General features: G+C 41.8%; 1 protein-coding gene across 1 annotated transcript; it reads right to left on the reverse strand.

Moving 5' to 3' along the window:
- Nucleotides 1–2,201: 2,201 nt before the first annotated feature.
- On the reverse strand, nucleotides 2,202–15,668 carry bsk146 (brain specific kinase 146). The gene is made up of 5 exons (XM_004575925.5): nucleotides 15,429–15,668; nucleotides 8,540–8,790; nucleotides 7,666–7,868; nucleotides 7,351–7,542; nucleotides 2,202–7,269 (listed from the first exon to the last, which is right to left on the reverse strand). The coding sequence occupies exons 2-5, from the start codon at nucleotides 8,709–8,711 to the stop codon at nucleotides 6,505–6,507; spliced, it is 1,332 nt and encodes a 443-aa protein (XP_004575982.1). The 5' UTR covers nucleotides 8,712–8,790; nucleotides 15,429–15,668; the 3' UTR covers nucleotides 2,202–6,504.
- Nucleotides 15,669–17,320: the final 1,652 nt, after the last annotated feature.

Raw genomic sequence — 17,320 nt, forward strand, 5'->3', positions numbered from 1 at the left:
TATGTGAAATATCTAGTTAGCAATGCATTTGCTGTTTAATTCATAACCATATTTCACCTGCTTTGTCTTTATGAGAATGTAACAGCTCACAAACACTTAGCAAAAACACAAAGACAGGTGGAACTCATGCATGAGTAAATCTACTATTTAAAAGCGCGATCGTGGCTCAAGAGTTGGCAGTTCGTCTTGTAATCGGAAGGTTGCCGGTTCGAGCCCCGGCTTGGACAGTCTCGTTGTTGTGTCTTTGGGCGAGACACTTCACCTACTGGTGATGGCCAGAGGGGCCGACGGTGCGATATGGCAGCCTCGCTTCTGTCAGTCTGCCCCTGTGACTACAACTGTAGCCTCCACCAGTGTGTGGATGTGAGAGTGAATGAATAGTGGAATTGTAAAAGCGCTTTGAGGGTCCCGAAAAGCGCTATATAAATGCAATCCATTATTATTATAAAACAAAGTGTAAAAGAAGGGCTACAATGCAGTTTGCCATTCTCTTAACTCTGTTTTCTTGTTTGACTGCCTTTTGACTTTTTATTTCATTTTTCCTTTGAAGTCCATTCTATTCAGTTTCAATTCAATTTTATTTATACAGTGCCAAATCACAACAACAGTCGCCTCAAGGTGCTTTATATTTTAAGGCTTCAGTAATACAAAGAAAACAGAGAAAACCCCAACAATCATATGACCCTCTATGAGCAAGAACTTTGGCACCAGTGAGAAGGAAAAACTCCTTTTTAACAGGAAGAAACCTCCGGCAGCACCAGGCTCAGAGAGGGGCGGCCATCTGCGGTTGACCGGCTGGGGGGAGAAAGGAAGACAGGGCAAAAGCACGCTGTGGAAGAGAGCCAGATATTAATAACAACTAATAACTGAATAAAGAATGGTGTATCAGTATCAGTCTGATTCCAAGTATTTGCTGGGATCAGAGTGGTTTGATATTTTCAAGAAAATTGATTAGTTACAATGTCCTAGAGGGGCGGGAAAAGAACAACAATTATCAAAAATGAAAATAAAGTACATGGTTAGTGTCTGAGTAACCCACGGCAGTGCCCCAGCATGCACAACTGTGAAACTGAGGCAACTAAATTCAGCCGTCACCCACTGTGGTTACACAGCTGTTCTTTTCCAACGTCATTATGTTCATTTCCACTTAGTGAATAAGAAGTAAAGGGCCTGCTAATTTTCTTTATGTTGTATCAGTTTAAATGTTTGCTGTATGTACAGGAAAAATGCAAAAAAGTCATTTATATACAACAAGTGTTCTTCGACTGCACTGGGGTACGACAGGTTAAAGCAACTTTTTGCTAAACTATAAAACAAACGCTCTTTACTGTGATTTTTAGTAAAAAATTGAAGGTCACAAGCTAATTCATCATTAGCTGCATGCTATCAGGCGTCTATGGCCTCGTTAGGCTTAAATATTAGAAGTTAGTTACTGTGTCAGCTCCCTGAATCCAGAATTGAATTTAAAGTCCTCCTCCTGATATACAGAGGCATAATTCACCATCATGTCTTAACGATCGTCATATTAAATGGCAGAAACAATTCTGTGCATGATTCTCCTCTTATCTGCTTTGGTGCAAATAATTTTTTTTTAACTTACTTTGAAAAATCCTGGTAAACATGATTGAACCTTTGCCTCGCGGTTGATAATTAAAGGGTTCGCCTTAAAACTGGTGCATTAACTAAAATCTGAAATTATTCTTCTGAATTATACTTGGACACTGTACTCAGCCACCCAGCATTTACGTTTCTATGGAAACATTGTAACATATATCCAAAATACTTTACTAGCAGCATATACCTTTATTCAAAATATTTTGTGGTTTCAACTCATACAATACTAGAAGTAATTTATCTACTATTCTTGTTTTATTCATTTATAAATTTCAGTGCACTATATGAACATCATTAACCTGAGCCCCCATATTAAAATTTAAAATTAAACCTTTCCTGCCAGAGGTCTCTTCCTGCTAAAAGGAAGTTCTTTTCCCCCACCATCACCAAGTGCCTATTCACAGGTTACCATGGAGTGTTGAAGTTACTTATTTCTTCTTGGTTATAAAATTTGTCCACATTCTTTACGGTATTAGGTGCCCCTAAAGATTCCCTTGTGTGAATGCGATTACATAATTTCACCTGTATGAAATTCAATTGCATAACAAAGAACTCCTGGGAGGGGAAAAACAAGAAAAATGCAAATATCACTCGAACAAGAATTCTTATTTTATTGACTAAATCTCAGCTTACAGGAAGACAGTTGTATTGCAAAGACAGAACCGGGTACAAGTTCTAGTGCTGTGGTCATCTACTCACTAAAACTCCACAAAAACCATGATGCTTTGAAATACAGCTATGTCACCGGACAGAAAGACACTGGAACGCCATTACAGCACGTCACAATATGAATAGGATGAGGAGGCAGCGGTGGCTGACTCAGACGCTGGGAGGGATCAAGGGGAAGGTGGCGTATGACAAATGGACATCTCACTTTCTAGTTTTGTGTCACTCATCTTCTCTCCCAGCTTGTGAACGGATGTGTCCTCGTCTGCAGCGTACTGTATACTGCACTGGTATTTCATCTGAGCACAGTGCTTGTACCACAAGTTCTAGTGAATCATTTACTATCTTAAAATTATTCTGATAGGAAACTACAGCAGTACGGGGCGTGTCTTTCAAAATAAAGATTTACTTTTTGGTATTTTGATATTCTGTGTTTTGCTTGCTAACTCATAAAACAGGGACTGCAACTGATCATCATTCATTCATTAGAAATAACATCCTGTTGGCTAATTGTCTATAACTAACAACAGCAGTTACTTTGGATTGTTAGGTTAGACTGGAGGTTTGGGTATAATGTTTTATAAGACAACGTGATAAAAAGTCAAATTTTCTGTTTTAAAGAATGTTGGCAAGACGATGCTAAAACATCTGACTTTACCAATAGCTCTGTCTCCACTATCAAAATGTTAGCTAGCTAATTTAGCTACGGATGGTTCCATGCTTGGAAAAAAGAAGCAAGGCTAAAGAAGAAAATTGAATATTTCAATTTCAAAATACGCGACATAATTAAAATTTTACTTGTGTAAAAAGCAACATCAGGCTATTCTTACATTAGGGGTATGATAAGCTAATGTTGATCTCTTTACTAATGCAAGAGAATAATTCAGAAAAATCAAGCTGAATGACACCAAACTAAGACAGCTTAAAAACACTGAATTCAGGGGTTGTTTGACACAGATGAAAAAAATCCCGGATCCTGTTTGCTAAACACAATTTTCAAAACTCAACTGCCTACATAGCATAAAAGTAAAGGGAACCTTTTATTCATTTTCATGTCTTTGTCATAAACATACTGTTACAGTGTTAGATACTCATATTAATGATGCTTAGATAGTGAGGTCTTTGGATGTATAATGCCTGTGAGCTGAAAACTACCTTAAAACTTGTTTTAAACACTCAGGTTCTGATAGCTACCCTTGGATCAATATGATGTCACGAGAGGGAGGTGATATACTCAATACAGTCATCCCAGGAACATAGCTTTAGCTGCAGACACTGTCATCCCACCTGTCTGCTATTCAAACCTTCTGTTTACAATCGGCAGCCAATCAGAAGAAAGTTGTCTTAGAGGGGAGGAGCTAAAGTTGCTCGTTTCAGTTTAAAATAAATAACAATTACTTTGAAAGGAGCAGAATAGGTCCCCTTTAGTTATAGCAAATCTAAACTTAGCTTAAAGGAAAATGAAATATTGTAGAGCAGCATGAGAGCCTGTGTAGCCCAGAATGTGCCAAAGAAACAAAGGCTCTATTAGGGCCATTTTTTGTGTTTGAAATGAGGTGAAAGCCACCAGAAGTTGTATTGAGCTGCTGGCAATCTGCAGTCTTATCATTTAATATCACCGAGCCCTACGTACTGGCCCTTTTACAGAAATAGTATTAAAGGTGGCCATGGTGTCCATGTCTGAAAAGTGAAACCATTAAAGAGGTGCTTTAAACCCAAACTGTTTATACTGACCACCAGGCGATGATCCCTGTGGCTAAAATAGGAATTCCAGCCATGTGTGGTAAATGGAAAAAAACATCATTCGTTTCACTTTGCAAATTTTTGTCAGAAAAGCGAATTATGGAGGCCATGCTCATTGGCCAGTGACTTGTGACTGACAAAACGCATAACATGGCTTCATAGTCAGATCCACCTCTGGCTTGACACATCTGCTTTCCAAGCAAGAGCAAAGTGGTGACGCTGAAAACACAAATTCACAAACCAATCAATAATAATGTCTACACTACTGGGAGACTGGTTTGGTGTCGGCTCTTTTTTACGTAACAAGAATTGTCAATAAAACCTCCCACGTGTCTCTATTTACAAGAATCCTCACGTTGCTTATCGTTGCACGTTGCCATGGGTGCTTCAAGCACGTCACGTTTATTTGGGAAGAGCGCGAATGTTGAAAGATGGTTTCGGAGTGAACGCTGCAAAGGAACAATGACGCGATGAGGTAATGTGGCTTCATACGGTCATGCCAGTGTGGGATGTGCTTGGGCTCGCACGGTTTACTCCGCACAGCACAGCGCTGCTTGAAGTTGACAGATGGGGAGCAGTGTCCGCATCAGGACCGTCCTTTGTTCTGAATCAGGAGGCTGCCGATGAGGTCAGAGATTGTCACAAGATGCAGTTATTTACTCTCTCGCTGATCCAACGCATCATGCGGAGGGGCTGAGCTGGTCCTCTGTCAGATCCGAGCTGAGGCTACTGACGTGTTGTTTGTCACCGGTACACTAACTACAACTATAGAGTGCTACAGCCTGTGACGGGATAAACACTGAGCAGTTTTTCACAAGAGGGCTTTAGCACATACAGTTTCATGCAGTTTATGTCTGAAAAGCAACACAGAGAACATCCATTCACACACTACGCATGATCCACCCCCCCAAAGAAAAATAATTCAATTGATATTCATGAAGTCAAAAAGGAATGGATTAGTTTTGTTGTTGTTTTTTAAATCCAAAAGCAAAACATTTAAGTCCCTACATTTGATTCAAATTCAAATCTCTCGCTCTGTCTTCATGCTTAGCTTTTTTTTAGTTCCTGAAGGTGGTGAGATGAGCACACAACATTAATAGCATTACAAATACATCACACTGGATAGAAACTAAGTAAGTATATTCAGATTTTTTTTCTTTTAGCCCTAGGATGTCTCAAGAGGTCATAACAGCAATATTCACTCTGGGACATGATGCAAGAAATTGTGCTACTGCAAAAAAAAAAATCACATCACAACATTTTACCTTTTTTTTCCTCCTAAAGCCAGTTCAGATTCGAAGTTTGAATTACTCGTCATGCAGTTTATAAAAAGTGACTCTTGAGTGTTTGCTTTTTTCCCCCTGCACTTAATTGGAACAGATCATTTTTCTTTTTCAGACAAAGTTTAAAAGAAAACACATTTTTAAGTGAAGGTCTGGATGAAAACGTGAGCAAAGCAGACAGATCTTTTTCTTGTTCTCTTTTGGAAAAAACGCTTCAAAGGAACATCATACAAACGGAATTTCAGGAGTGAGTAGAAAAAAGTCTTCCAACTGTGAAGTAGATATGTTCATGGTGAAGAGCAGAGACATCGCACGCATTCGCTCCATCTAGTCTGAGATGAAGGAAAGCTGTAGATCATCTCACATAATGCGCAAGTATTCAGTATGTACAGCAGCATACCACACCTGTTACACAGCTATACCTCAACACCATATCACAATGCTGAGTCGAATGGGAAACAAAGAGAGCTACCTTACAAAAAAATAGAAAAAATAGATTGTGTAGTCTTTTTTTTTTCTTCTTTTTTTAAAGATTCAAATAAATAATAAAATTCTCAAAGAAATATTAAACTACTTGTTTTAGATTCAAACGCACGGCGACGCACACGGACACATTCACACTTTCATATTCTTGTTACAAGTAAAACACTGAAACCACGGCTCAGTCAGTCTTTTTATCTTGTAAGGTGTTAGCTTGAGCTCTGTTTCGGTCAAAAACACGAATCTTTTGTCCCTTGGCTTCTTAAAAAAAACTTCTTATCAGTGTTGAAGAGATCACGAGGAGTTCTGCCCAACTCCTGCTGACTTTTTTATCTTTTTATGTTATTTTAATTCATTTTTTTTGCTGCAAGTATTGCTTTAAGGAATATATTTTGGTCTTCTTGTCAGATCGATTTAGTGGTGAAATCTCTAATGTAGCGTTTTTTTCTTCATTTTTCTACACTTGCATTTTGAACGTGTCCTTGAATTCCAAGTGTTAAAACAGGACATTCGACCAATCATGAGGAATGTGTGCGTTCTACAAAGACGTCCTCGGAAGTCCTCCGGCGCGTGTGTGTCTGCGCTCTTCCTTTCCCACAATGTTTAAAACAGGAGACGTGTTAGTGCTTTGTTATCGCTTTGTTTCTTTTCCCATGCATGAACATCTACGTGGTTGGATGAGAGGTATAAAAGTGTGTGCCGGTGAGCCCTGACATGCTCAGACGCAGATTTCTATGGGTGTCGGCACTAGCATGCGGCCGCCAGGTGAGCCGTTTTCTCGGGGCATTCGATCGTAGCTGTTGGTGGATGACACGGAGCTGTTGGTGGAGACGGACACGAAATGGTGGCCCCCGCCGGGTTCCATCATCCCTCCTTTGGCCCCGCTGCCTCCGCTCCCCCTCTTCACCGCCACTGGCAACATGGGAGAGAGGGGCGACACTGGGGAGCGAGGTGACAGAGTCTGCTGCTTCATCCTCTCCACGAGATGCTCCTCGTCTTCTTCCCCGGACGATGATGACGAGATTGTGCCGTCCACCTCCCCACGGACTCCTCCTCCACCTCCTCCGCCGCCGCCGCCTCCGCCACTAACTCTTTCGCCGCCACCTCCAGCAACCATGTTGCCGTTGTTGTTATCGTTCTCCGCGTCTAACATCCAGGAGTGGCTGAAGTACCCGAACACTTCTTTGACGGAGCAGCGGCGGTCCTGCTCCACCGATAGCAGGCGGCGGAACATGCGAAGGGCCTGCTCGGTGAAGCGCCTCCACTGCGACGGCACCGTGTTCGTCCTCCTCCTCTGCCAACGGATGAACTCCTGGTAGAAAGAGTCAGAGGGCAGAGCCTTCTCCCAAGGGAAGTTACCAGTCAGCATGCAGAACAGCAGCACACCGAAGGCCCAGACGTCAGTGCTGTAGTCCACGCAGAAGCCCTCGTGGCGGGACACATCGCAGAGCTCCGGAGCTGTGTAGGGGATGGTGCCGCTCACCTGGAGGGAAAAACCAACAGGTTACAGTCACTGGAGGAAACGTGCGAATATAAAAGCGTACAAAACTCAAACACTACTCACTCTTTTCACTGGTGAGCCAGCCCGGCGAGTCATTCCGAAGTCAGAGAGCTTGACCTTGCGGCACTCTCGGTCAAAGATGAGGATGTTTTCAGGCTTAATGTCCCGATGGACCAGCTTCTTACAGTGCAGGTAGTCCAGAGCGATGGCTACCTGGTGTACACAGCGCTTTGCTACTGTTTCAGGAAGACCGACCTTGAGGGCCAAAGAAAGGAAAAGCACTATTTTATTCAGGGGATTTTACAGTTTTAAGCCAACTTTCTTCTGACTGTGGATCAGTAATCATCTGTATTACTATCGTTATCTGCGAATCAGCACCTGTGGAGGAATTATATCGAAGAGGTCTCCCGCCACGGCGTACTCCTGTGCAAACACGTAGTACTCGTCGGTCTCGAAGGCGATGCCAAACATGTTGATGATGAAGGGGCACGGAGACAGGTACAGGGAGATGCTGTACTCCCGTAGAAAAGACTTCAGCTTGGTTGTCTTCTTCTTCAGGAACTTCAGTGCCATTTTTGTACCTTTTGGGAAAAATACAGATTTTTTTTTACAGATGCACAAAAAAACCAGTTTTTGTATCACGACTTTACTGAGGTATTATTTTAAATTACTCACTTATTTAGATTTTGTTGAGGCTTAAAGTTAAACCCCTGTGCTGATTGGAGTGAACTGAAACTCTTTGAATTCAATTCAGCGTTATTTATGTCACTAAATCACAGCAACAGGGGCCTTAAGACGCTTTATATTGTTAGGTAAAGACAGAGAAAACCCCCGAAATCAGATGACCCCCTTCAAGCAAGCAATTGGTGACAGTGGAAAGGAAAAACTCCCTTTTAACAGGAAGAAACCTCCAGCAGAATTAGGCTCAGGGAGGCGCAGCCATCTGCCATGACCAGTTGGGGGTGTTGTCGTCTATCCAAGAAGACCGTGCTTGAGATTTCTGCTATTTTAATTATTAGTCTGTAACTTTTCACTAAGGAGGTTTCTGTCTGTACATTTATGAATGCAGTTATTTAACCAAGCTTGCAATTTAGCATTCCATCCACTAATCTAACTATTAACACTTCTGTCTAAACAAAGGGACATCTCATTAGGAGCCAAAAGCAAAATTACACTTAAGGTGCAGAGACCAAAACAAAAAGGTGACAGCGCAATCACTTAAGACGTCATGTACTCTGTGGTGGTCCCTTACCTCTGATCTTGTGAATGACCAGATCCACCTTGCCATAGGTTCCCTTGCCCAGCTCTCTGATCACCTCGTAGTACTTGTTGACCTCTAGTCTCTCCAAATTTTGGGCAGCAATCAGCTGCAGCTCATCCAGGATGTCCATGTTGGCTCGAGAAACCAGCGGAGAGGAGGTCATGGTGCGGACTGCTTCAGGGTGCAAAAAAAACTGACTCGGGTAGGACAGGAGCAGCAATAGCAGCTAACAGCTGGTGTCACTGTACAGAAAGAAGAGAGGAGAAACATTTTGAAAACTGCTTCATCCTTCTACTCTTCCTCATTTCAAGTACAACAAGTTGGCTGTGATAGGACGGGCACACGAAGAGAAAAACAGGCTCTCGTCCTCTTGTGGGACCAAAACAGGAGCATGTGATATGTGATGTTTGTGTTGCATTCCAAGGTCGGCAATGCACAGCACGCTGTCGACACCGGAGCTCACAGCGTGCTGCTCTGATCTGCAGTGTGATAGCCGCTGAAAATGCTAATTATCTGCAGTGAAGGCTTAAGTAATTCTAAATGCTACTCGCCAAGGGGGATACCAGAGCTGAGCTGTGAGCTGAGTCACACACACACACACACACACACACACACACACACACACACACACACACAGGCAGCCAATAACAGTCCTTTCTAGCAAATCCAATTCCTGCTGCAGTGTGATTATTCTTAGTGATTGCTTCCCTTTTTTCTCTTCCTGAGCGGCTGGACCTGCCAAGCACTGACCCTCACTGATCCAGGCGAATGTGGAGGAACTATAGGAGCGCGCACACACACACACACACACACACACACACACACACACACACACACACACACACACACACACACACTCGTTACACAACCCGAGGTGCTGGAAAGCAGCCACTCTATATGAGCAGACACTTGGATTGGCTTTATATCTACAGCAGCCTCCTCATCATCAACACACTCGCCTGCCATTCCATGTACTTCACATATCTCATATTCTCCGCACACATCCACAGATGGATAACATTTCATTGCACAGTCTGGTTTTAGATGCAGAAAGTAACATTCAGTTGTATGCATCACAACGTTAAGTTGCCAACTATGTGATCAAACACACACACACGCAGCAATGTGCTACTTTAAGTACCCCGTCGCCCCTCCACAGACCTCTGCGTTCTCTGTGGGAGTGTAATCTTTTTTTGCGTGTGAAGCGGACAGGAAGAGAGGCTGACGGCAGCAGGTGAGGAGAGATGAGTCAGTTTGGGTGATAAATGGCAGTGCAGAGAGGATGTACTGTATCTCTCTCTCTCCTCTAAATAAAAGCTCTTGGGTGCATGTGATAAAAACACACATGCACAGGAGGGAGTTGTAAACAGAAGAGACCGTTTGTTTCTGCCGGGGATCAGAAGTGCTTACTGTAGCACTGCAGGATTGTGCCTCGTTCTTTTTCTGAGTGTGCGTTTGGCTCTGGTATGTTATCACGATAACATTCATAAACGTACAATGTATATTCAGTCAATAATAACTACTTAAAGCTGCAAATCCAACCAAGCTAGCTGTTTTGAGTGAAAACTGGGGCAGTAAATTTGAACTTTTCCATTTTTTTTCCATTTAGCTCCATCAAAAAGTGCTAAATAACTGAATAAACAGTTTAAACTGATTTTCCAATAACTAATTAATTATTTTACAACAAGAATTACAGTTATGAGTAAATAGTGATATAGTGATTTAAGTGTTGCTAACAGTGTTATCTCTCTGTAGATGAGGAACCCAGATAAGCCACAGATATTGACACTCTGCAATGCTTAGAGCTAATTAGCACCAGTTAGCAAGCGCTAATGAGTCCTAAAGATGCTAACAGCTACCACAAAGATGGAAAGGGATTGTATTTCTCACATTGTTGTAGTTCTATCCTTTATAATATAAAGTGCCACTGTTTGAATAAAACCAAACTAGATTTAAACATGCAAAAAGACGTGCTGTGGTGGTTTGTACCATCGCGTCACAGCAAGACGTTTCTGGGTTCAACTCCACGGGGCAGCTTGGACTTTTCTGGAGCTTTTTGGTTTCCCCCCACAGACATGCATGGTGAGTTAATGGGTGAATCAAATTTTTATCTAAATGGATAAAAAACTAAAGTTGTGGACGCAATAAACATGTTGCAAAAAAGGAGGAAACATGCACACTATTTGGCACCAAGTGTATCTTCAGAAAAATGGGAATTACAGTGGCTGTGAAGATAGCACATATGACCCAGGCTGACAAAAAGGCCCAGTAATCATCTCCTGAACCCGTATCTATTAATGCCATTGTACTGGTTCAGTTGTCCAGCACAGTCTGCAGACCTTTAACGACTGGCTAATGTGATTTAACTTATTTCGTACCTCTTTACTCAGGACGCCCTGGAAAGCAATATTAATACTGAATTGATTTCTGCCTTAGGTCTGATGATCTTGACTAGATTGAGTCCCTAATCATTTTAAGCATAACCGGATTAACGCACTTCCACTGTGCTCGACCAATTCGTTTAATGGAGCCAAACTTCCAGCCCGATTTCATTAGGTGTACACAACCAGGAGAGAGCACGGAGCGAATTTCAGCTTTGAGAATAAACTGGTTTCATAAAATCAAAGTAAAAGGAAAATTTTGACAAGGTACAGCAGCTTGTGTGGTTAGTTGCAGCAGTGATCTTCAAACTGTTCCCACAGCTCTTATTAGCAGATCTAGAGCTTAAGTTTTTCCAGCTAGTACGTGCAAAAAAAAGTCTGTGATGTAGGTCAAGCTACAGTCTCAAAGTTCAGAAGATTCTGCATCTTTATATATTTAATATTCACATCAAGATGGTGTGTGCGTGTGTGTGTAGACCAGACAATCCCAGCATTCATCACACTCTGCCTTTATCTAACACACTCTGTTTTCAGGTCTTTTTTTCCTTTTCCAGCTTCTATAGACCTGTGTGTTTTTTGGCCTGCTGCTGTATGCGTGTGCTTTCGTTTACCACAGCTAAAACTGCATCTGTATTTGTATAGAAGCAGTAAGACTCGTGTAGCTCAGTGAGTCATCAGGCCAGGATAAATGTCGGCTCTCCGTGTGGAGGGGAAGTCTGCAGTCCCACTGCGTGAGTGCATCACATAGGCTCACCTTTAACAATAGAAACAACTCGATGCAAAAGCAGCTGCGTGTCGCAAGTGCTTTGCATCGCTGGTAGGAACAACTGCAGAGCAGCTGGATGGGTAAAATGAGATGATCAAAAGGGTTCAAATTTGGTATTTTCCCTGCAGCTCACGTTCAAATAATGCTGGGAAACTTTTCAGGATGAGGTGAAGGAGAATGGCAGCCTCTGTCTCACACCACTGTTGTTGTACTTTTTGGTGTTTAGGAGTATAAATACATAAACAGATGTATTAAGTTAGGGGCAACTGCATACCACATACTGTAAGTTTATACAAAGTTATCTAAGGTTGAAATAAGCCTTTCACATATTAATTATTTGTTGTAATCATCTTCAACATTCGCTCCACTACACATTATTATACACATTGTTCATTTTCCCCAAAGCATATCATTGATCTATTCATCTCAAAGCGAATTAATCGTCAACAATTGCTATAATTGTTTAATATTTAATAAATTATTCGACAAGCACAAATAAGAACCACACGCTGAGTCCAGTGTATTATTGTGAAAGGAATATTTCTGGTTCTTTTTATACAATGTGAAGATGCTAACCTGAGTCATGGTAAATTCAGATTGTCTGGTCTCTAGTTTGGGACAGTTTTATGCTAAACCTAAAAAGTCAGTTGACAGATTGATGCTTGTGTTAGTCCTCCTTTCCTGCAGACTGTTCTCTCCGACAGCCTGCAAAATTCAACGTTCTGGGAACAGACACAAAATACAGCATGTTCCTTTCAGCTGACCACATCCCCCCAGCCCTCCCCACTCGCTCAACACTGACCCTCTGTGCCACCAGGTTTAACACTCTGTGGAAACAGAGCAGCGACCAGGGGCCGCAGCTGACTAAATCCCAGACTGCTTATGCAACCAGCGGGCCGAGCCGGAGCACATTCGACGAGCCAAGGCAACGATCACAGCCACGTCCACCCCCACTGATGCAGCCGCGCTGCCCTCCAACAATAACAGCTTAATTTTTTTGCATTTCAGTGACTGTTTCTATTCTCCTGATAGATGTGCTGCAAAGAAACACATTCCTGCCTTCCACGTGAGAAACTGCAGCAACAAAAATATTTAGCCTTTAAATGTTCTGGACACGTTTGATTTGTCTTCTATTTATTGAAAAAAAGCTGCTGACTGCTGCACACGCACATAATCAAAGTGACTGTGTGTAAATGTGCACTGGCAGGGAGCAGAGGGAGGCCAGCAGCAAAACACCAGTCAGTGTGTGTGTGTGTGTGTGTGTGTGTGTGTGTGTGTGTGTGTGTGTGTGTGTGTGTGTGTGTGTGTGTGTGTGTGTGTGTGGAAAGTGAACAAAAACAGAATGTGGTTGCCAAAATCTCTAGTACCTACTTATATTACAGCTCCTCAGCAGTAGATATTTACACCTTAGTTTGATTTTACAGATTTTATTTAGAACGTTTTAAAGGCCTGAAATCAAAATCAAGCAAATTTTACTAATAAAATAAATAAATAATAATAATATTTTTAAAAGGGATCAAAAAGAACAGTAAATAATACAAATTGAAATACTAAAAGTAAAAGAGATGCACTTGGAGAAATTTAAAAAAATATATGTTGCTGGTTATTTTTGGAGTTTGGGGGACAAGAAAGCTCTGTCGCCTGTACGAGCCAGTTGGGAATTCTGAATTACTAGAAGGTGCTGATCGACAGACCTAAGTGAGAGGCATAGGACAACTAAAGGATTTGATAGTTAACGTAGGCGAGCCCGTGTAAACACTTACACGCAAGCAACAATATTTTAAAATGAATCCTGTACTTCCCAGGAAACCAGTGTAATAGTTTAAGAATGGGTGAAGCTTCCGTGTATCTTTCAGGAGTCTAGCAGCTGCAGTCTGAACCAGCTGCAGACATGTTTTAAGTGTTTTGCTCAACCCAACATATAATAACTTGTAGTAATCCAATCTAGATCATGAAAAGAAAGAAGTTTTTAACTATATTTAATATCTTAATTTGAGAAAGCTGGCTATAACAACTGCTGTGATCTGTCTAATTAAGGAGATGAATCAAAGATAACACTCAGACTTTAAACCTGAGGTTTAAGAAATGAGTCTCAAGATCTAAAGGGATAGTGAAAAATGTAACTGGCTGCTTATTCGCCACAGGAATCACTAAAATTTCAGTTTTACCATCACAGGGTTGAGAGACGGGTTTAAGAGGGAGGTAAATCTGGGTTTCATCTGCAAAAAAGTAGTAAGGAACATGATGGGTTTTTAAAAAAAAAATAAACCCAAAAGGTGTGTGTACAACTGAAGTGGACCAAGAATGGAACCTTGAGGTACACCACTGGTTAAGGGGGTAGTTTTAGAAGAATAACTGCCAATGCTAATGGAAAACCACCTACAACTCAAATAAGACTTAAAACAGTTCAAAGCCATCCCACAAATAACAACACAATGAGTGTTCAAGATGTTGTAGTCCACTGTATCAAACACAGTGGTAAGATCCAGTAATATACGTACAGCATTAACTAGCATCAACAATAAACAGGAGATCACTGAAAACTCTTAACAGAGCAGATGCGATGAATTTGACTGAAAAACCTCACCAATATCATTGGTGCGTAAAACAGACGGCAGCAACAACTAGCTTAATTAGTATTTATGCTAACTAGGCTATATTCAGGGCTTCATCTTCATATTTAGCAAACAAAATTTAACTTGGTAATTGGATTTTTTAATCAAAATTGAATAAGGAAGATCTATCCTCTCAAAATCCTTATGGTAATACTGGTTATTTTCCATCTTCAACTAATTCAAATTCACCAGTCTTATCCATCAGTCGTCCTACCCGCATCTTCAAGCCAGTCAACCCAGTCCCTGTTCTTTAGAATCATTATTTAAACTCCTTCCCATCACCTCCTCATCTGGGTTATTCGGTCTACTTAAAGGTATGTGCTCACTCAGCTCTCCACCCGGCCCCTAGTTCAAGTTCAGCTGGCATCTCATCAACACAATATATAGGCACTGTGGATTAGCATTGAGGCATTGATTACATGATTTATCCAAAATAATGGCTTAGATCGGCTTGTATAGATTGGCTATAGGGCGTAACCCTTCATTTTTCTAAGCAAGTCCCCAAAATTGCCCAGTATAATCCAGCAAACATAGACAGCAGGTAGACCAGTCAGAATGTAAACATTCTGGTCTTGTATCATCCTCCAATCACTAAAGGCTTCAGCTTTCAGCAGGTCTGCATCGTCACCTGCAGTGTGTGTGCTCAGACAGCACTCACTGAAGGGACAACCACTGTCACTTTAGTGTAACAGAGCTTAGATAGCGGAAAGGAACAGACATGCATTAGCTCCTGCAGATACCTGACTGCCAACCCCCCTCCTCCACCCCTTCCTCCTCCTGCAAAAACACGGGATGCATAGTGGGGGTGAGAGAGGGCTTTTAGATGTTGTGTTGTGATCAATAATACAAATTCCACTACACAATCCGATACTGTAAACAACCTAAAATGCTTACAATCAATGATATTGTTGCTTGCTAGAGATCAATGACATTAGAAAATGTACATACAACATAGAGAAGAAATCACAGTTTTGTTTTCAGTGTGAACGCTGCTGTATGGCATTGGCCTAATGATGCACTGCATGCACACATCATAGCGGCACACACAGTAACGGAGCCTGGTCGGTCAGGGTGCAGGTGAGGATAAACGGTCAGCCCGGGTTTAATTCGCTACTCACCTTTCAGTTGATACCCATATGGAGACTGTGAAGTCCGCCCTGTCGGCCCAGGCTGCTACTGGTAAACACACAGGGAGATGAGAGCACATACTAAGACCAGGTGAGCCCAGAGAAACGTCTGATATCGGTGTCCAGCGAGAAGCCTCCGAGCAGCGTCGGTGGATGTGGTGTCGAGCATCCTGCAGCCTCCTCCGGCTCTGCGTCCTATTGTCTCCGCATCGCTCTGTCCTCTAGGATGGGAGGAGAGCAGAGGCAGGGGAGGAGAGACAAAGCCCTCCCCCTCCTCGCTGGCCCGGCCAATCGCAGCGCTGCTCCGCTGGGAGCCGCCGCTGCTCGCTGTCTCCATACAGACTATGGTACATTCAGGGATGATGGGAAATCCAACTTCTTCCAAATACAGTCAAATAAATAAATATGTTACCAACAGATAGCTTGAACTGGATATTGGCTATTTTTAATAATAGCTAAAAAAAAACATTATTGTTATATTATTATTATATTTGCTTTTACATAATTTTCTCTGGGATTAATAAAGCATTCTGATTCTGACTCGTAAACGTTTATGTAAACAGACTTTGCTGTGTATGTTTTTATAAAATGTCTTTAGGCAATGTCATTTGAGGCAGTGTTGGTTAGTACAAAGATATATTAAGGCTTTTGTGCCAAGAATAAACACATAAATCAATGGAGTGGTCTGTCCCAGCTATCACGGCCGAGAGGCAGGGTGCACCCACAAATAAAGACAGACAACAATTCACACTTTATCCCAAACCCATATGTGTCTTTGGACTGTGAGCGGAAGCTGGTGTACCGAGAGTGGCCCCACACAACCCCCTATGAATAAGCACTTGGTGACAATGGGAAGGAAAAACTCACTTTTAACAGGAAGCAACCTCCACCAGAACCAGGCTCAGGGCGGGACGGCCTGGTTCTGGTGGAAGGAAGAAGAAAGGACAAAAGACACAAGAGAGCTAGAGATTAATAAAAACTAACAATTAAATATAGCGTGATGTATACAGTTTTTTCTGTATGCTTAAGCACATTTTTTGTAACTATTGGCTAATTTTGCAAAACTCTTCACACAAATAAGAAAACCTGTCACCCAATAATCAAAACATTGTAGTTCTCTTGCAAAAGCAAACACAGCTAGATTAACTCTTCACACCTTCGTAAAAATGGTGTTTCCGTATCAAACAGTACACACAAGCCATCATCTACTAAGCACACAATGCGCCAACTGCACACTGATGGTATGAATACAAAACACATCTGGCTTTTGCTTTCTCTGTGCACAAGGTAGGCTATGTCAGTTTGAGCTCATACTTCTGTCATAGATCCATAAGCATAGAGGGATCCAAACTTCAAGTACTGGTGTTTATTCAAACACGTCAAAACAAACACAAGTGTTTATTTCCAAGTATAGGATTATTTGCAATCGCCATAATGACTATATGGGTTACTTGGTCTGCAGTGAACATGCTTCCTCTGCCCCAGCATCTGGTCATCTAGCAATTCTGTAAAGTAACAATTTCAGTATTTTTACATCAATGGTATTGGTGTGTTTCTCATTGGCATATGGCAGTGCTACAAATCTTTGTGCGAAGTGACTGTACTAACCGATTCTCATTTCAAGATGTCCTTATGGTACTTGCTACAGTGTAGCGGCTCGAGTTAGGCTGGACCCGTTGGCCAGCTACCCTCAGGGTCATTCCACGGTTGATTACATTGTCCACTATTGTAGCTCTGATGTCATCAGCAATTCTATTTCTTACAGTTTTTTCTGATTGCTTAAGCACATTTTTTGTAACTATTGGCTAATTTTGCAAAACTCTTCACACAAATAAGAAAACCTGTCACCCAATAATCAAAACATTGTAGTTCTCTTGCAAAAG

This window comes from Maylandia zebra, linkage group LG8 (genome assembly GCF_041146795.1).
Source record: "Maylandia zebra isolate NMK-2024a linkage group LG8, Mzebra_GT3a, whole genome shotgun sequence".
In the NCBI taxonomy this organism is placed as follows: domain Eukaryota; kingdom Metazoa; phylum Chordata; class Actinopteri; order Cichliformes; family Cichlidae; genus Maylandia; species Maylandia zebra.

What these genes read in the sequence shown, in the direction of transcription:
- bsk146 (XM_004575925.5), bottom strand. Translation starts at nt 8,711, where the DNA reads ATGACCTCCTCTCCGCTGGTTTCTCGAGCCAACATGGACATCCTGGAT. An exon ending in TCGATATAATTCCTCCACAG is followed by an intron (nt 7,543 to 7,665) that starts GTGCTGATTCGC and finishes TTGGCCCTCAAG; the next exon opens with GTCGGTCTTCCTGAAACAGT. An exon ending in CTGGCTCACCAGTGAAAAGA is followed by an intron (nt 7,270 to 7,350) that starts GTGAGTAGTGTT and finishes TTTTCCCTCCAG; the next exon opens with GTGAGCGGCACCATCCCCTA.